This window comes from Lytechinus pictus, chromosome 10 (genome assembly GCF_037042905.1).
Source record: "Lytechinus pictus isolate F3 Inbred chromosome 10, Lp3.0, whole genome shotgun sequence".
NCBI lineage: Eukaryota > Metazoa > Echinodermata > Echinoidea > Temnopleuroida > Toxopneustidae > Lytechinus > Lytechinus pictus.
Window position 1 is genome coordinate 33,329,279 of NC_087254.1, and position 21,088 is coordinate 33,350,366.

The 21,088-nt window shown below is 37.3% G+C and overlaps 1 protein-coding gene across 2 annotated transcripts; it reads right to left on the minus strand.

Moving 5' to 3' along the window:
- Positions 1-2,291: 2,291 nt before the first annotated feature.
- LOC129270519 (uncharacterized) lies at positions 2,292-19,614 on the minus strand. Of its 2 annotated transcripts, XM_064105888.1 has the most exons (11): positions 19,188-19,614; positions 18,649-18,808; positions 15,313-15,490; positions 11,476-11,762; positions 10,875-11,014; positions 10,027-10,198; positions 8,070-8,186; positions 7,278-7,577; positions 6,120-6,503; positions 5,078-5,503; positions 3,688-4,789 (listed from the first exon to the last, which is right to left on the minus strand). In XM_064105888.1, the coding sequence occupies exons 2-11, from the start codon at positions 18,740-18,742 to the stop codon at positions 4,308-4,310; spliced, it is 2,580 nt and encodes an 859-aa protein (XP_063961958.1). In that variant the 5' UTR covers positions 18,743-18,808; positions 19,188-19,614; the 3' UTR covers positions 3,688-4,307. The 2 variants fall into 2 exon arrangements, 1 of the variants encoding a protein (XP_063961958.1); XR_010294928.1 differs by lacking the exons at positions 15,313-15,490; positions 18,649-18,808; positions 19,188-19,614 and adding an exon at positions 2,292-2,450 and having other exon boundaries at positions 4,171-4,789; positions 11,476-11,745.
- Between the last annotated feature and the right edge of the window lie 1,474 nt (positions 19,615-21,088).

Here is a 21,088-nt window from a genome sequence, read left to right on the forward strand (position 1 = left end):
TAACGCAACATAACCAACAATAGGCAACTCTACCCCTCCAACTCCAATCACGTGCAGAAAGATTCCTTCGCTCTTCTGAAGCTCTCCAATACGACACTTCAGCTTGCTCTCATACAAGGACAAAGGTATGATAGATGCTTCGGCTCCTGTATCAACTACACAGCCAATCTCTACTCCTCCAATGAGAATGTTACAGCATGGACTTTTAGCAACAAATCTCTCAACAAGGTTTGATTTAGCTTTCTCTTTAGACTCTGCTGGTCCCACAGTCCCTAAATTGGCAGTTGGTACATAATGCGATGTAGGACTGGCACTAGTTTCAGACGTAGGATGATTGCTAACTGTACTCTTCTTCGGACACTTTCTACCCATGTGACCAGTCTGATGACAGTTAAAACAGACCACTTCTTCTGTACAGTCTTTCTTTGTGTGTCCTTCTCTAAGACAGTTGTAACACTTGAGTTTCTTCTTGATCTTCTTAGGAGTTTGAGTATACTGAGTAAGAGCCTGAACACTCTTGGCAATCTGAGCTACTTCTCTTCTTAGATCTGCCAATTCAGCTTTGACATCCGACTGTTCCTGTTCTTTCTCTTGCTTGGGAAAACTAGAACACATGTCAGCACGCTCAGCATACACTTCATGAACTCGTGGTGAACTTCTTGGTTCTTGACCAGAGAAAAATTCAAGCACTTCAGATCTCATCTCAAGAAAGTTCTTACTCTTTGAAGACATTTCAATTCGTCTTAACTCTCGTTGTACCCACTTCTCTTTAGCTCCACAAACGAAACGTTCTTTCAGCGAGCTATCTTTGAGCCTCTTCAAAGCATTCTTATCTTCTGTACTGGAAGCAGCTTTCTCCATGCGATCGTACAACCTCATCAAGGCCCGGCTGTAGTCGGCCAAACTCTCGCCCTCTTGTTGTCGTCTATTGTAGAAGGATTGACTTAGTGAAGGTACCGACTCTGACGCTGCAAAGAGTGACTGTAAAACGTTGATAATTTGATCACTATCCTTTCGCACATCCTCATCTCGACATAGAACCTCTTCTTTGGCAACTCCAGCCAAATGATCGACAAGCGACTGTGCTTTTGCCTCTCCAGACAACTGATAGTGGGTAGTATAACTGGAAAACTCTTCAAGCCACTCTTCCAGAGATAAGTCTCCAGCGATTTTAGGTGGACCCTTAAATTTAGACAATTTCACTGGTGGGGGAGCACGTTGAATATTCAAGCCTTGCAGTGCCTGGGTAAGGACTGACACCATTTCCTCTACAGACTGTGACATCGTTACAAGGGCTATATAATTCTACAAAGGGGAGAGAAGGTCTATGCACATGTATAAAGTGGTGTAAATCAATGAACAATCAGAAATTAACTCTACTCATAGTTATCTAAGATTACCTAAACCACCTTTAACTCATTACCAAATGTTCATGTGTTGACCATTCACTCTCCGAAGTAAGAACGTTAAAGTCTCTTGGATGTGTAGAACTTCACTGCCATCATCCTAGTTGGTCGCTGACCTCTGGACGATAGACCTCAATCGCTGACTTTGGGGTTGATCGCTGACATCGGAACACAGCCATAATCTGATGATCCCATCCTCGTCGCCATTTTGTCGGGGGGTGGGTTGAGTTAGCCAATTAAGACCGTAACGGAGCAAACTTTACAGATGCTACGGGACACCAGATCTGAGCTTCTTTGACTTTATTGAGGTTTGCCAAAACCAACAAAATGAAAGGAGTAACAAAACAACAACCCCAAAGTCAGAGGCTACTGGTGGTTACACACCACCTACATCACCCAGGATACCACAAAGGAGTAGCAGCTTCTACATTATTTGAAATCTCGATGAGGATCAAATGAGTCGGACCAGATCAGCCCTTTCCCAGGCCTGCTTCGATTGCAGTCCGACCTGCACCAGAACCAGGACGTGCAATAATCTACCTAACGTAAAATGCCAACAAGCAGTGGAGTCACGGAACCACCCACAAAAATATCATTCCGCTAAGGATTTGTTAAACTTCGAAACAGCCAATATGAAAAGATATAAGTATATATATTGTTTTCACTCAATATTACGAGAAAACAAATCCTTAAAATCCTTTAAAATACATAACAAGGATTAGAAAATAACTAGAATTATATTTTTTTGAGCGTACATACATCGATCATCCTAACCCTATCCAGTGATCCGGCCGATCAAGAGAATTCTAAACACCTGTGCGAAAATAATATGCAAATTAGGCACATTCTTCTCAAGCAACCTAAATGAGAATTCCACTTTCCGACATTATTTATCGCTTTTTTCTTCTTTTATGGCATAAACTTGTCTGACAACAAAATAATTGTTTAAATTTCAAACAATGCGCTTCTAATTCTGATAAACATATTATTTTGAATGTTCTATACACAAAATTACATCTCATTTTCAGTTGCATTAAGGAATCACTGGTCCTCTATCACTGGCGTAAATCCGTGTTGATGGGTGGGGGGGATGACTGAAATATTTTGGCTTTTTTTTGCAATCATGTTTTTAGATATGCAAGGAATTGTCATTGATATGTCCACAGTGGCGTAACGTGGGTCACGGCATTGGGGAGGGGGCACCAGCAAACTGTTTGAATCACTGAGTGAGCGCGCTCAGTTGCCAGTTATACTGACCTAATAGAGACATTTTCTGGACAATGTCATTAAACGGATATGCATCTCACTGATCAAATAATGCGAGCGCGAAGCGCGAGCTGAATTTTTTTTATATTCACACCTAAAAGGAGACATTATAATCAAATTTGTGTAATCATGATAGGTACCTATCTCGCTAAACAATACGAGCGCGAAGCGCGAGCTGAAGTTTTCGTATATTTTGACCCCAAACAGCGAGATTTTGAGGAATATATTTTAGGAATCCATTAAGAGTATGCATATCTCACCATAGTCATCTAATGCGAGTGCCAAGCGCTTGCTGGTTTATAAGAATTACATCTGAACACATGAAACACTTTTTGTAGTCATTGCAATCATGATTATCATACGCATCTCACTAATTAAATATTGCGAGCGCGAAGCGAGAGCTGAAAATTTAGATAATTCAGACCTGAAGTGGGGCATTCTAAGGTTTCTTTGTAGGAATTAACTAGGACCATACGTATTTCAATATCTAAATGATGCGAGCGCGAAGCGCGAGCTGAAAATTTTTGATATTCAGATCAGAAGAAGGGACATTTTAAGGACTGATTTTAGGAATTCATGAAGAGCAGACATATCTCACCAATCCACCAATGCGAACGTAATCACGGACAGGAAATGTTTCATTTATACGAAGACCTTAACATGGGGCAATCACTTTTTGAGTCATGAAAATGAAGCATATGTCACTACATAAAACAATGATAACTCAAGTGCTAGGAAATATATTTGGTTTATATTGAATTGAAAACGGGATGTTTCAGTACAACAGGATTATATATCTCGTTAACAGACAATGCAAGCGCCAGGAACAATGAAGACGTAGGCCCTGGGCAAATTATGTTTCATGAAATTATGATAAAAATGTTTCTTATGTAATGTAACATAACATAATTATAATATAACATTATAATGAATAATATTTTGTTCTTTCCCACTATACGCTTCTCTTCCTTTCTCCCTCTTTTCTCCTTTCCCCCTTTCCCCGTTTTTTTTTTTTGGTCAGCCGATGGGGGGGGGGGGGGCATGTGCCGCCAATCCCCCCCCCCCCCGTAGTTACGCCACTGTATGTCCATATGGCAAATACCCCTCCAATATTATTATCTTTTTTACCCCATGATGGTTTAATGGTTTTATTAGAGATTACATTAAAAAAGAATTGACATTCCATCTTAATCCCTTCCCAAAGACCCCAACATTGATGAATTGGAAGAAACGGGAGTTTCTCTTCAATGTTATAATAAGGACATAAGTATTTCGTTTGGAAATGGTGAACTGGCTCTTTATTTGCATTTTATGATTCAATAATATTGTTTTATTTGTTAAGCGGTATTTCAGGAAGAATTTTCACCAATAAAACAATTATCTCTTGTGATTTTTTTTCATTTCTTTCGGTAAAAGTGGGGGGGATGTTTGTACAGGCCATCCCCCCTCCTCGAAAAGTGGGGGGGATATATCCCCCCATCCCCCCCGGGATTTACGCCAGTGTCCTCTATTGGTTAATCTGACCGCATGCCTCTTCCAATCTCTTCAAATCTGTAATCACTTTAAAAGCACAAAAAAAATGCATGGTCATGCAAATTAAATATAAAATCCATGTTCTTTGATCAAATGAAATGTTTAAAGACTCACAATATGTCCATTTCGATGAATATGTAAGTGCTTTTTCAATTCCTCATTCTCACGTTTAATTCGACAGTACAACACTGCAAGAGCTATAGCGAGCGAAATGAAGACTAGTAAAATGACGACCAGCGTTACTTTAAAAATATATTCCAGGTCCAATGCCGTAGACTGAAGATGTGACAGACCCGGTAAAACTGTTTTCATATCTTCATAAGATGTAATAGGTTTTGTAGTATAGGTTATCAATCCTTGAGAAGACGTTGGAATTCCATTATGTGGGGTTTCCTGTCCATTGGAAAGGGTTGTAGTTCCTTTGGAATACGTCGACATCTTGGTTGAGGTTATCACTTCGTTACCAGAGGCAGTCACTCGTTTGGAAGGCATCACCGCTTCAGGTGTTAACTGGGAAGTTGTCGGTTTGGAATTTTGAGATATTTCATACATGTCATTTATAAATTCCTGGAAGCTTTCAAAACCTGTTAAATGAAAAGAAAATATAAAGCGTGTTTTAGCAGACAGATGATTAAGTCATTTTATATTTCTAGACATTTACAGCATGTCTCGAGCTCCCGAAACTTATTGATGGAATCAATTACGTGTAAATGATTAGGGTTCATCGCCTTGCCTACTTAACTGCATAATGTTTGTATGGCTCACTCCAAGTTGATCATACATATTCCATGAAATTCATCGTTTTCAACCCTGATTGAGGTCCTGGGATTTATTGGATGCGTTTCTACTGATAAAATAGATTAATTTCTTACCTGTTACGTCGGCAGGATTGTTCAGGTCTTCATGTTGTAAATCTTCTAGATTATGATTTATGAATGAAAAGGAAGCTGCGAAACCCGTATACTCGCCAGACTGGTCAGAACTGAAGAGTAGATAGAGCGAGCTGGAGTTTGATAGAACCGTCACAGGAGCTTGGCTAAACCCACAAAGATACTCAACCCTTGGCGCCAGGGTGGAGTTCCCATCAAAGATACTGAGACTGTCAAAGTCACACGCCCCCTCTTCACGGTCTGGTTCGATTTGGTAGGAGTTGATATGAAGAGAGATGCGGTGATCCGGGGGTGCAGTGATAGTGTAATGACATCGGACATTGGGCGGGTATGCTTGTCTGATTGAGTAGAATCGTGGTGAGCTGATAGATCCAGGAGACGTGATGAAGCTCTGATTACACAACCATTCTGAAACAACAAGCGTAACAGTTCAGGGACTCGTTACAATAGGTGTGAGTTTTGTTATCTCTGAAAAATCGTCTGTTAAAGAATATTTATCACAGAAGCGATGCTCGCCGTCAATTAAACATCTAAAAAAGTTAATGTTGGTCAATACAGATTCCATTGAATAACACACTATAATAACAGCCTTCGTGACTCTAGGTCCAGGTAGATTCGATTATCTACCTACTAATGATCATAGATTCGGAAAACTTTGAAGAAAAAAATTCCTTTACCCTTTAATCTATATCTTAATCATTCAATCCCTTAAAAATACAATTTTTGGGTTGATCACACTTCCTCAGTTATATTCGTTTTCTTTCCTTCAAAAGTTGTCATCCACTTAAATTTCATGATGAAGAAAATGGTTTTTCATGTCTTCAGTTTGCTTCCTGTCTTTGCAGAAATCATTATTACCCGGGTTGCTGTTGATGTTTTTTTTTAAACCGAATCGTGATTTATCTGAGAATGATGTCCACGTTTGTTGGTATAAGCTTCCAAATTAATTACTGTCTTTGACTCTTACCAAAAATTTATTGGAATTATCGACTCTCTAAAACTTACGTATACAAGATATGCTTACTCGCTTTATATTCCAACATGAATCCAGTGTATACCAGATCCGTTGCGAAGTAGGTGATGAATGCTTCGGATGAATCGACGTAGAAGATCTCTCCGACGACGAACTCATCAAGGCATTTAGCGATACCAACCTTGCCAGCAGTGGCTGTGACGTTTCCTCCACCATTGACGGAGAGGAGAGAAAAGGATGAGCACCCACTGCAGTCGATGTGGCCCTTGACTGCTAGCATCTTGAAGATTAGGGTGTTGTAGTTTAGTTCAGAGAGATATATTGTCCAGGAGAGGGGTGAGGAGGAGAAGAAGGATAGGTTGAAGGGGGTGATAGGCAGATACGAAGGGGACAAGATGACTTCCGTGGCCGACGTGAAAACGGCATTTTGTCCAGCTGTGACGAAGAGAAACCAGAAAGTAAATGTAAAGTCAACGCGTGAGTCTTCACATATGTTTCTGAATTATATACATTTCCAGACAATAAACTGTAATTAAATGAAAGAATTTTGTCCGGTTGCCTTAAGCACTTTCTTCGTATCATATGCATGCTTATAGACCCTCAACTAATATGTCGCTATCTTACGATTTGTGACAAAGCAGTTACCCCAACAATCAAGTAAGAGAAATCGTTCTCTTTTTTATTATACTTAATAAGAGAACTGAACATCTGCTTTCATCACTTCTTGTTTCGGACAAAATAGACAACATGCATGCCATTCACGATTGAGCTGACTTCATAATTATGGCCATGCATAAATACACACTCGACGATTGTGTCATACAGACCACGAATTATAGAATTAATCCTACGAGTCATGCGATACAACCCATGAGTAAACCTCAATGAGCCCACGAGCAAAATTAAAGTGAACATGGCCCATGAGCTACAAAGCCATCAAGCCGACTTTTGATAGACTAGTGCTACAACCCAATTACCATCACGAACACTGACAAATGAACATGCTTTAAAAAGCTAGAATCTGGAACAATCCTCAATTCACAATAGTGCCTTCTGGGAGTGCCTTGCTCGTTTTTTTTTTTTTTTAAGTGTTGAGAACGTGAATCTATGCGTTGTAAGCTGCTATTCATGGTATGTTCCGGAAAAATCCCCAAAGATAGACATTAATGTTTTTCAACCTTTCTCAAAGAAAAGATAAAAAGGAGATACCTGCGATATCAATTCTTCTGACAAATTGGTGGAAATTGATTCGCTTTGACTCGGGGCTCTGCAGGGCAACCATCTGCATGTTTGGTCCAGTGATCAGGCAATCAAAGATCGGTTTGGTTTCATTCTTTACATCGGTGATCGTTCCTGCTATGTAATATTCGAAGATGCCGCATAGGAAGGAGGCATCCAGGCACATCCTAGCACACTCGTGAATATCCTGGACATTTGTGATGATCATCGCTGATCTCTTATCAGCCACACGACGGTAGAAGAAGGGGTCGAAAAGTTTCAAGACACCATCTATTTGATTTAGAAATGATATAATGAGATAAGTATATAATTATGTAATCACTGAATAACTAATATCTCTGCTAAATAAAGATTTGTTCTTGATGTGCTTTATGAAAATATGAAAAGTTATCAAAAATACATTAAAGTGGTACTCCAGGGTGAAAGTAATATCGAAATAAATAAAGTATTATGAATTCACTCCGTGAAACGCTGAAAATATCAAAGTCTGATTACAAATTAAAAAAAAGTGTATGATACGACACTATTGTGACAAAATAAGTTCAGCTATCGTTATCTTCCACATTGAATCACTTGTCAATCCATTTCTTTTTTCATTCTAATTGATGGATAAAATATGAATAAATATAATTTCGTATAATATAATATAAAAAAGTGGGGATATGACATCGTCAGCTTTATAATTGTATTCATTCTTTCAAAATATAAATCATTATTATGCCTGCCTATAACTTGATCAAGTGATCAAAACTCAAAACTTGCCACAGAAAACTTCATCTGTTTCCAGTCTGCAGTCGGGAAACCCGTCACACTTGGCAAAGTATGGAATACACCATCCTCCCTGGCAAGTGAAGTCATATGACTCACACGTCATCGTCTCTTGGCAAATCGGGTGGAAGAAAATGAAGGGGAAATGTTTAATGGATTCATATTGCACGTGATGAGTTGTGCGTTATAATAAAGGGTTATTACTGAATATTTTGCGCTACAGGGGATAAGGGCAAGGACGACCGCCCCGAGTGTAATTTTTGTAAATATATAGTGAAAAATCGAATACAGAAAAGGGGAAAATAGGAAGGAAGGTGCAGAAAGAAAAATATTTAGAAAAAGTGGGGTGTCTGGATCGGGTAAAACTTTATTACGCAAATCATTCAATTAACAAGAAAATCACGCCCCAATTATGTCGTCTTGCCCCCATGAATGACTATATCGAATGGATAAGAAATCTCCTAGTTGAACTCTTAACTTAACCATTTTAATTTTTCAAAGTTCATTTTAATGCTATTTAATTCTTATAGATACATCGTAAATCGCCAAGATGCATAATGTAAATGTATTCCTGTGATGATCTTATGTTTCGTACTTAAAGGTGAATAGATAAAGAATAGTATAGTAATAAAATATTTTTATTGATAGGCGATTCTGGAACAATTGTGGAATTTTATGAAATTATAAATTGGAAAAGGGGTATACGGAGCATTTCGGATACCACTATATTGACTTTTGATGCGAGTAGAAGTGTAATCTCAAACAGACTCCTGGTATATATTCCTTATAAACACCTCTACTCTCGATCTGTGTACGGAACATTAATCGCGTTTCTTCCGCATTTTTATCGTGACATCAACCATCAAGAATGCACTTTTACAATAGCTTTACGCATCATTTTCTTAGACGAAGCTTGTATCGTGCACTGAAGAGCCCGCTGGGATAACAGTTTTGGAACTGAAGTGGCTATGGCATTACTATTAGTATTATTATGAAAGGATGTTGGACAACGATGTGATCATAAACAATAAACAAGTATTTTTAGAAGAAAACTAATGTGTTAGTGAATACAGATATAACCAAGATGTTAACTCCCCCTTAAAAAATACCTTTTTTGCGTTTCATAAATTATGTGGTAGCAGCAGAGCGTTGTTGATCAATCGTATCTGATATATGATTTATTCAATGAATGTAGCAATATTCCCTATTGTTTTGTTAAAATATGTTTTGCCAAAAAATTATAGTATTTCTAAAATGGGGAGTTTATTTTTTCTGGGTTTTTTTTAATTTTAAATCAAGTCCACCCCAAAAATTTTTGATTTGAATAAATAGAGACAAATCTTACGAGCATAACGCTGAAAATTTCATCAAAATTGGATGTAAAATGAGGAAGTTATGACATTTTAAATTTACGCTTCTTTTTCAGAAAACAGTGATATGCACAACTCAGTGACATGCAAATGAGGCAGTCAATGATGTCCTTCACTATTTCTTTTGTTTATTATTGTTTGAATTATACATTATTTCATTTTTTTTCTTCAGATTTGACAATAAGGGCCAACTTGACTGAACCATATACAGTATTAAACAATGCTAATTCCACAAGTTCAGGGAGGAATTAATCGTTTCACTTGAAAATGAGTTGAAATTAAAATACTTCATATATCATATAACATAATACAAAATATATAGTGAGTGGATGACGTCATCAGTCTCGTCATTTGCATACCGATCAGGATGTGCATCTAACTATTTTGTGAAATAAAAAGAAAAGTTAAAATGTCATAACTTTCTTATTTTGCATCTTATTTGGATGAAAATTTTCAGTGTTATGCTTGTTGGATTTTTCTCTCTTTATTCAAATCGATTTTTGGTTGGAATTTGTCCTTTATGTCATAGCCATTCATATAATCATTATATATTTGGTTATCGTTGAAATTGAAATTCTTACTTCTGGATGGGACCCCTCCTTCGAAGATAGGGTTAATCCAGTCTTGATATGCGATGGTATCTGAGGACACACCCCTAAAGCCTGGTACTGCGCACCCTACACCACCGATTATTACCCCTATCAGCCACCATTGATCACCTAGTTTGGTTACCGTCGGTCCTCCACTGTCCCCCTGAGGGTATAAAGTAATAAAAGGAGACAAATTCTATGTGGAGTATATTTTTTTTTTTCAATCATTATGAGCAATGTAGATTCATGGAAATATATAAAGCTGTGTAAGCACCATAAAGCGACAGAAGTTGTCTGGCAATATTTAAAAAGGTTCACATGAACAATGGGGTAAAGAAGTTTATATTCCCGTTGTACTTATATTGTAGCCCACTGAAATAATGATTAACATACCTGAAATACATTTTAACACCAGAGAGTGTATGTGAACAATTATTATGAATTTAGATTGGAAAATGTACAGGAACAGAGGCCAAACCTTCAAGGATCTATGACCTTTGCATAAGTTTTCATGTATTTTTTTCTGCATGAAATGAGGTCATAGTTTCTGAAAACATAATGCTTGTAATGCTTAAATACTAGAAATATGTGACTAATGCTTTTGGCACCAAGGGCTTTCAAGTTTACAAATCATGCTTTGGAATCCAGTTTTTTTATGTGACTCACCGTAGAATCTAAGTGGCACACCGTGCCGTCCAAAGAACACAACGATACATTAGTGAATCATGATGAGAAATATAATTATACCTAATAATTTATCAGGAAAAAACATGTATATGAAAATTACTTTTCACAGCCCGATAACTCATTAATAAAAGTTTTAAAAGATCCTACTTTACCTGGCACGAATCCTTGCCTCCTTCTATTGGGCCAGTACAAATCATATTATCGGTGATGTTAAAGGGATAGTATTCTTCTTGACACAATGTATGATTTACAAGAGGTACAGTCACTTCTCGAAGTTTCTGAGTTAATCGTCCTGCATTTAAAAGAAAAAAGTGGAATATGTCAGGTGAGTGTTACTTTAAAGTAACTCAATTTGCATTTGTTTTCGTCTTTAATCAGTTTGTGTGTATGTGTGTGTGGGTGTGTGTGTAGGTGTGATAAAGGAGAAAGAAAAGATGGAACAGAGAGGTATGCGGAAAAGAGAGGGGAGATGAAAAAGAAGATGATATTTATATGGCAACAGATGAATCAATGTTTAAACTTGTCCAAGTGAAAGTGTTCTACTGGTTTGCATTCCTTAATAGGGGTGATTGTTCAATAAGTTCAAAGAGGGAGAAATATAAAATAACATTAATAAGATGTTAAAAGACGAAAGATAAAACAAAATAATGCAGACAAGATATTTAATATGATATTTGAAACTTGCGATGGATTTTAATTATTTACTGTCCAACTTTCGGTAAAGTTTAGGTTTATCAATGTCCAAAAACGCACCTCCTTGAAAAAGAGTCCCCCATCCCGACATGGTGACAGCTCGCCCTGGGGAGAATTCGCCTCTCATATCCCTGGTAGGCAAACACGCAGTCGTCACGAAGTCGGTGAGATTCATAGGACGACGAAGATGAATGAGCGCGATGTCCCAGTCCGTATGGTCTTGGTGATAGTTGGGATGGATGTAGACCTCATCGGCGTACTCCTGTTGATAGGTGTCGACATCGACGTCAATGATATCAGTTGTACCCATCAATATAGAGTATACGGATCCGTCATTCAAAATCTGACTGTGCAAAGAATGTATGATAAACGTGATAAACTAAAACAGTAATCGTGAAAGTGACTGCAACCAACCCACCCCCCCCCCCCGAAAAAAAGATAAAATTAAAGGAAAAAGTATACGCTATTTTATTAATTCTTATTTTAGTAATATGTCAAAATACAGTGCGTCCCACAAAAAACGAAACCGAGATTTATCGATGATTTATCATAACTTTATCACAAATACAATAGACAAATGACCTACCATTGTAAAGCTTAGAATCTCTTCTTTCATCTGAAATTACTTAGATTATTTCTCATTCACGCATGAGTGAGCAAAAACAATTTGAAGAGGGGATACCAAAAAGTCATTTGGCGGGCTGTATCTGGGTTTCAAAAAGAAAACCACATTTCTAAAAAGTTCAATATCTGCTCTTTAATTTGATACCTCAATTACAGAAAATGGTCAAGAAATAAGAAAGTTCTGGTTATTTGAAATAAGGCTTGAATTTCAATAATTTCATAAAATGAAGAGGTTTTACAGGCTAGCGTTCAAACTCACTCGGCACTCCTTTATGTTGAGGATCAGCCATGCATGAAGTCTTTTGTTAACCATGCGATAGCTTCTGTGGGAAACCGGTGAAAACACGTTTATTTAATGAAATTATGGAAATACAAGCATTGTTTCGAGAGAACGTAACTTTTTTACTTCTTGACCATTTTTTGTGATTAAGGTATCAAATTAAAGAGCAGATATTGAACTTTTTAGGCATGTGATTTTCTTTTTAAAATTCAGATACCCCCCGCCAAATGAGTTTTTGGTATCCTTTCTTCAAATTGTTTTTGCTCACTCATGCGTGAATGAGAAATAATCTAAGTAATATCAGATGAAAGAGGAGATTCTAAGCTTTACATTGGTAGGTCAGTTGTCTATTGTATTTGTGATTAAGTTATGATAAATCATCGCTAAATCTCGGTTTCGTTTTTTCTGGGACGCACTGTATATCTCAAAATCAGATTTGCATTTTAAAAAGCAAACATATTGCGCCCACTCGTTTCACTGCCCTTCCTCAAAAGTATCATAAAAAGAGAACGGATTGATCATTTTAGCAAGGAGTATGAAATGACAAGCCATGCTCTAATTAGCAATTTGACAGTCACAAATTTCGAATCCAACGTATCCTTACGAACTGACCAATAGAGCTCAAAACGTGATAAATACTCTACAACAAGTGGATCGCCTCTGGCAGTCTCGCCTGCATTACGCAATTTGATATAGCAGCAGTGCTAACTTTGAAAACTACTATAAAATAATCATTCACAAAACACCATTCATATAATGACATAATACCACGTTCATTGACCATAAATGACATTTGAACGGAGACTTAAGACTCAACTACACCCATGTACACATTTCATTCACTCTATCCATAAACTTTCAAAGTTATGATGGCAATTCAACAATTACCCCAACATGGCCTAAGTTTATTGACCTTAACTGACCTTTGACTTGGTTTTGTGACCTGAAACTCACAGGGGATGTTCAGTGATGCTTGATTACTCTTATATCTCAAGTTTTATGAACTAGATCCATAAACTTTCAGAGTTAGGATGGTAATTCAACAAATACCCCCAATTTGGCCAAAGTTAATTGACCCTAAATGACCTTTGACATTGGTCATGTGACCTGAAACTCGAGCAGGATGTTCACTAATACTTGATTGACCTTATGTCCAAGTTTCATGAACTAGGTCCATATAATTTTTAAGTTATGATGTCATTTTAAAAACTTAACCTTCGGTTAAGATTTTGAAAATAATTTTTCCAACATTGTCTAAGTTCATTGACGCTAAATGCCCTTTGACCTTGGTCATGTGACCTAAAACTCAGGCAGGATGTTTAGTAATACTTGATTAATCTTATGTCCAAGTTTCATGAACTAGGTCCATATACTTTCTAAGTTATGATGTCCTTTCAAAAACTTAACCTTAGGTTAAGATTTGATGTTGACGCCGCCGCCGTCGCCGTCGGAAAAGCGGCGCCTATAGTCTCGCTCTGCTATGCAGGCGAGACAAAAACTGCCAAATCGAACGACAAATCTACAATCATAAACATCATGGTCAGCAATTCGAAAGATAATGGAAATAATTCTTATTCATTGCGATATTTTTATTCGCGTGTTTGTGTGTGTGGGTGTGTGGCAGATGCGCGTATGTGCGGTGAGCGTGGTTAGAGACGATTGTACATACAGGGATCGAGTTTTCGTAAAGGCCTAATTTCGCGGTAATGTAACAAAATCATCATGATCATGGACGCCGAATAATGCATCGTCTGTTAAACTGCTAAAGTGTAACCCGCTGCTAGAGTCTAACATTTGGAAAGGACGAAGAGAGACATTGCACATTAAAGTTGTCATAAACTACACACTAAGAAATAAAGGTTCAAAATTGAACCCCGAAAGGTTGATGCAAAATCAGCACCCTATAAATGATTCAAAAATTGAACCCCTGATTGGGGTTCAAAAATTAAACCCCTGGTCAGGGTTCTTTTTTGCACCCTGTATGTTCAAAACTGCACCCCTAGGGGTTCAATTTAAAATTTAGGGTGCAGTTTTGAACCCGCAGGGTGCAAAAATGAACCCCAACCAGGGGTTCAATTTTTGAACCCATAGGGTGCTGATTTTGCATCAACCTTTTGTGGTTCAATTTTGAACCTTCATTTCTTAGTGTGTAGTTCATCGAAATTAACTAGCTAAGATCGCAAAAAAACTTCCAGAACGGATAGCCAGATAAAGTGGTTTTGCTGAGAAGTGGATAGAGAAAGATTGGTAAATGAAATAAATACTACAAAAGTTCTGAGTGAGATTATTAGAAAAAAAAATTAAATGAAACCTTGGTGAGAGAGAATGAAAGGGGCTATGATAATGACCGAAATGGTAACAGGGTAAGGCACATTAAATCGCTGAAATCAAAATCACCGTGAAATAGCTTATATCCAGCTTGTGCTCTTTATCATAACGTTGATGAAAAAGTTACCCTGGTAACGGAAGCACCTCTGGGACAACACCAATAACTTACATGCAATGTAAATTATCATCAACATTGTCAACACCACCATTAACTTCATATTGATAATCATCATCATCATGACCAACGGACCATTATCACTATCATCATCATCACCATCATCATCATCACCATTAGCATCATCATCAATAGTCCTTCATCATCATAATCAACATCATCATCATCATCATTTAAAAAAAAAATCGTCCTCATCATCAGCATCCCCGTCGTCATCATCATCATCTCCACCACTATCATCATAAGCATCATCAATTAATCATCACCACCACCTCCACCACCATCATCAACATCGTGATCATCATGCCCATTGATAGTCACCTCATAATTACACACTGCAGTAAGTATTACTGTCTTTTGAACCACCCTTTATCTGTATCCTGACATCCTTGATTATCCCACGGACCATAAGAATCACCACGCCATTATTCATTCAAGCAATAATTACCCTGGTAACGGAAGCACCTCTGGGACAACACCAATAACTTACATGCAATGTGCGGCAGTAAGAAGCCAATCAGGTGTGATCAATGTCGCTCCACAAAGCGGGTTATCATTTTCTAATAAGGATGCTATCCATGGCCATTCGCCATGTTGGGCAAGCTGCCCTCCTACAATCAAAGGTTCCGGTTTGAGAGGGGCTCGTTGGTAACCACAACTTGTGTGATCTAAAAAAAAAAAAGAGTACAATATATTGATGAACAAATAAATCGATTGGTTGACTGTTAAATTAAGGGTAACATAGAGGGAATATTAACCAATTTTTAAGGGTAGGTATCAAATTAGTGGATTTTTTTATGATTGATATTTTACGTTTTCGACACACATGATTTCCCTAATGTTAATCGTAATATAATACGGTAGCACACTGTGATAATATTGAACTGGGTGTAACACACCCAGTGATAGACATTATCTGCAATTTTTAGATCCCATTAAATTCCGCTTAACCTAAGTTAAGTCTATATGAATCATGACGAAAGGCAGTTTTCAGTATAAATGGGCCGGTACATGCATTTAATTTTACAAGTTAAATCATGGGGCCATTATCTTGATCACTGGTTGTTATGAATAAATGTCTCGTAACTTTGAAAGTACATGTATATGAATTCTCGTTGAGGGACGTTTTGTTTAGCCAGCGCCGTTTTCGTTCCGATTTCTTAATATCAAGAAATCGAATCTTGATATCATAAATCATTTCTTGATATAAATAAACCATTTAGTGTTGCCGATCTAAGATGAATGAATCTCTAATAAGTTGTTTCGAATCTTAGTATGGACGGGAAGGGGATTGGATGAAATTGCACAGGAAAATTAAGGGGAAGGAAATGTTGATTGTACTAAAAGAGGTATTTTCAGGGAAAACTGCCCCCCTCTCCCCTGCTGGATATGAACATGGATGAATAATAATCCAAGCCTATGAAAATTATGTTAGTCATATACTGAGAAAGACAAGGGGAAACGGGAAGAGGGAGTCCGAGATGAACAATTGGCATGTTTTAGACGGAGCTAAGCGGATATGTATTGAGCGATAGATAGATAGATAGAAAGATAGATAGATAGAAGGATAGATAGAGGGAGAGAGGTAGGAGGTAAATAGGGAGAGATGGAGAGGAGAGAAAGGGAGAGAGGGAGTTGATAACGGATACACCTGAGGCTAACATAAGAAGCAGTCTCAATTCGTTCAAGGACTTCGAACGTTTAAAGTCAAGAAGCCATGAACTTGGTGAACTCCTAATGGGAGGTATTAAGACCAGAGAACATACCAACATCATATGTTCCCAGCTGATGACATATGAAGCTCCTAATTCCAAAAGGCGTTAAATCCATCTTTTTAATGAAAATGTGTTATTGATATCAGCTAGTTCATCATTGTCCCCAATGCCTGTCTAATTAAATCATATTTAAATCAATTTTGAAAGAAAAATATTAATGGCATAAAACTTATCTGCTGGTATAAATTTTCAAAGGATGCCTGGTTTAAATTTATGTTATCAGTCCATTTTTACACGAAGTAACAAAAGGGAGTTTGGCGTCTTTTGGAGCTAAACTCTTCATGGTAAAGGCATGCTTTTATCTTCTAAATGCTCTCTTTTACGTTCAATTTTGATAGCTTGTAGGTATATACAACTCAGGTCCTGCATACGCTGTCACTTTCTAAAACTTGTTTTGTCTTCTTAGAAATTTGTTTGAATGACATTTCCGTTATGCGATGATGTGTTATTAGACATATGCGTGTGTACGTGTGCTGTGGGTGTGGGTGTGTGGATGGAAACGTATTTGGATGAGTCGGTTCGTAACTGCACCAGTCTCGTCGTGATTATAGTCCTCAATTTAAATCTAAAAGTAAACATTCAGATTCTGTTGAGACACGATACAGATAAACACAATAAAGGGTGAAATTAAAATAAATTATTTCATGTGAACCGTTTTTTCTTTTTCATCATTTGATGTAATAATTAAAAAGAAAAGCAAAAAATGCGACGTTGACATAATTGACTATTGAAACACTGCTGCAAACGATAATATTTGAAAGGGCCTAAAAATAAATGAACGGAAAACGATTCAGACAACAATTGTGCATTAACCACTTAACTACACTTCCGATATGTTATGTTAGTCATTCAATAATATATCACTTTTTTAGAATAATAATGACTGTGATGACAATGAGGGTTCGCTACCGGGCTGTCATGAGTATGTATGCGGTTAAGTTATCCAGGCTAAAAATCTGCCTATCGTCATGATAATGTTAAGCTGCATATAAAGTAGGACTAAATATAAAAGTGCATTGATGCATGAATCATCTTCATTCACGAGCTCTATCTAATAATAAATTATAGGACGGTATAACTTAGGGGATGCTTTTAATGTATACCTTAAAAGCTATGGTGTTCAGTTCAACACCATTCCGCGTTCTGATAGAGCAACGCCGTTATGTGTTAAAATATGCACAACGGAATCCGAATCTCACAGCAATTCGGTGTCAAACAATAAACAAAATATGTTCACAAATGGGAGTTAAGCCGACACCATGGATTTTGGCACCGGTGCCAAGTGCTTGGTGCCATCCTCTGTAAACACTGGTGCTGTAGTTTTGATACCACTGTTTTTACATCGTATATGGCTGAACCTCATTTGTCATAATGGGGCGCCGAATTTGAATAAACCTGATAACAAAGTTAACATTGAGAATGGGTGCATGCCCAGGGACCCTGCCCTTTATATCCGTTGAAATTATATTTTGAGGTATCAAAATTCATGTATATCAGAGGGGTTTTTTTTGTTAATGAATATGACATTGAAACACAAGGTCTGGGGCTCGAGCCCCGGCCATCACAGGCACTAGCGTCCTTTGAGGCGTTTATCTATACATTTGTCACTTCTTCTTCTGTTGATTTCCTCCAGTCCTGGAGAACTGCGGGATCCACTGGATACGCAGAAAAAAGTGGTTTGATAAAAATGTACATGTATAGAGACAAAAGAGCAAGGCTCAAAAGGAGGGTGGAATAAGACTGTCTAGTTGTTCACCACTCTCCACCCGATGGTAGTTAATGGGTACCGGTAGGAAGAAATTTATTGAATGCTCGAGCGTCCGATTATCATTTTTGTAATTGTTATTGTCATTATTATTTTTTTTCATTATTATCATTGTTACTATTATTAGTATTATTATTATTATTATTATCACCATCATCATCATCATTATGAACATTATAAATAGAGGTAGAAAGGGGGCACAAGGACCCTGCTCTTCTATTTGGACGAGATTGCACTCGAGGTGTATATATAATGTATCCGATGATAGAACAAAATATAAATTTACCTTGCCACATATCAACTGATATGATGAAAAAAATATTAAAGATGAACAGCTGTGTGACCGCCTTAGTCCATGGTATGCTCTGATGAAAATACATGTTTGTCCAGCTCCAAAACCCGAGTGAATGGGACAGCTGTCAACCCGATGATTTTCCTTGCTCATACTATATTGACAGACAAATTTGAGAAATTTGGGGGGCAGATTTAAGTTCTAATTAATCGAATGTCATTATTTTACAACACAATACATCAATCGATAAACATATTGGCTTAAATTCGTGTTAACCTACATTGTACCGTTCATCTCTGCCTTAGACAGATAATGTGGAAACATATTCACATTAACTCATTTATCAAAATATGTCATCATAAGGGCAATATAAATGCATGATTTCCATATGTGTGATACTAAAAAGGAACATCCACTTCTCATTATACCTCTTGGTTCAATTAATCATGAACTTGGAGAAGTAATAAAAAGTCATGACTTTAAATGACTTAAAATACAATAAGATGTATCAAAATTGAGAAATGAAACATTACCACTTCACTTGATTTGTCAATCCAATTAACTCCTGATATCTTGATTGCAGTAGGGTCTAGCCATGACTCATCCCGTCATTACGATCTCCAAAATGCGTTTTATTGACGGCGGTAAAATGATACAAATAAACGGTGACATTAATACAGCGACTTCTTGCACTTGGTTCTAGCCGGAGAATGCATAGTTCTTCATTTGAGGAGAGATGGTGGCATGTATTCTAGCTTTGAGTGACGATCGGAACTTAAAAAGGAAAAGAGTGAGAATAAAACTGTTGACGGGGGTCATTCCCCCTTCCAGTTTGTGACCCCAACTCCCTTATGAGGATTTGCTATCCGATGATCGGTATACCAACTCGGCCAATGTTTGTATTTTGTCTAGGTGCATGGTACTGCATTTGAAAGTTGAGATCACAATTTATTCATGTGTAAGGGAATATGACCGACATGCCCCCGGGTGATTCCGATTCCTAGGTACGCCTCTACCCACATGACTGCCCATTTACTGAAGTTCATCGTAAAGCAGTTACTGTAAAGTCTGGCTAATAGTTCCTTCTGGACTCGAAGAAGGCGCAGTTATAGTGATTGCTTCACTGCAAACACAGTCTAAAGAGGAGACTCACATGATCTTGAGATGTTGGCGGGATGATGATGATAATGGTGGCGGTGGTGATGGTGGTGGAGATGGTAATGATGATTATGATGATGATGCTGATCATGATAATGATGATGATGGTGGTGGTGATGATGATGATGATGGTGATGGTGGTGGTGGTGGCGATAGAGGTGGTGGTGGTGGAGATAGTAATGATGATGATAATGGTGGTGGTGGTGGTGGTGGCGGAGATGGTGAAGATGATGATGACGATGGTGTTTTGAAACTGTCTCATATTTTATGTTTAAATGTTTCCTCGAAGATTCTGTGTTGTGGACCTCAAAATATAATGATGAATGTGGGCCAGGAAGATTTCGAAAAACAGACTGAGCCAAAGAATTCAATAAAGGGTTCGCAACAGATAACTTCTTGTGCACAAAGTCTCTTATTTACTTCGGATAATGATGCAAAAATAATCAATGTTTTCAAGAGCAGTCCTCCTTGCATTAAATGCGTTTTTGGTAAATTATTGAAAATATCGACATTTACATTAAGTTCAATATACATTTATCTCCGACATTATATATTTCATCTGTGCGTTTAAAAAGACCTATATTTTCAATAAATCAATAGATCACAAATCATTCTTTTAGAGCAACTGTAAGTGATATTAAAAATTAAGCTTAAAACATAAAAAACTGTTATATCTTTTCATTGTTTTTCATTGATAAATGTTTCTCTTTCTATTCTGCTTTTATCAATAACCAATTAACACCAATTCACTGCAGTCATGGAACCGCTGAAGTCAGTATAAAAATATACATTAACGAAATCGGTATAAAGAGAACAGTGGCTAAAATGCGGAGACTAGTTATTTAGAACCTCTAATGGCATCTTGTTAATACGCTGGAGCATAACATTGTTTATTGCATCCGAGTGACATGCGAGAAAAACAAAAAGACAGAGAAGTCTGCCACAATGTTCTGAAAAGGTGCCCTTATATATACCGTATACGTTGTTTTACTATAGGACGGAGGGTATGCTGGTGAAAAAAATGAAAAAAAAAGTAAATAATAAATCAAAATCAAGAATGTTGTGTGTCCCTGTTTTAAACTAGCGATTGGTCCATGTCATTATTAATTGTATATTTTATTGAAGACTCTCCTTATTTTATAATAATAATAATAACAGGGCCCGCTAGAAGAACACTTTTCGGAACTGAAATGGCTACCCTGGGTAAATATGCCGTTATTATGATTATTATTGTTGTTATTATTATTATTATCATTATTATTATTATTATCATTAT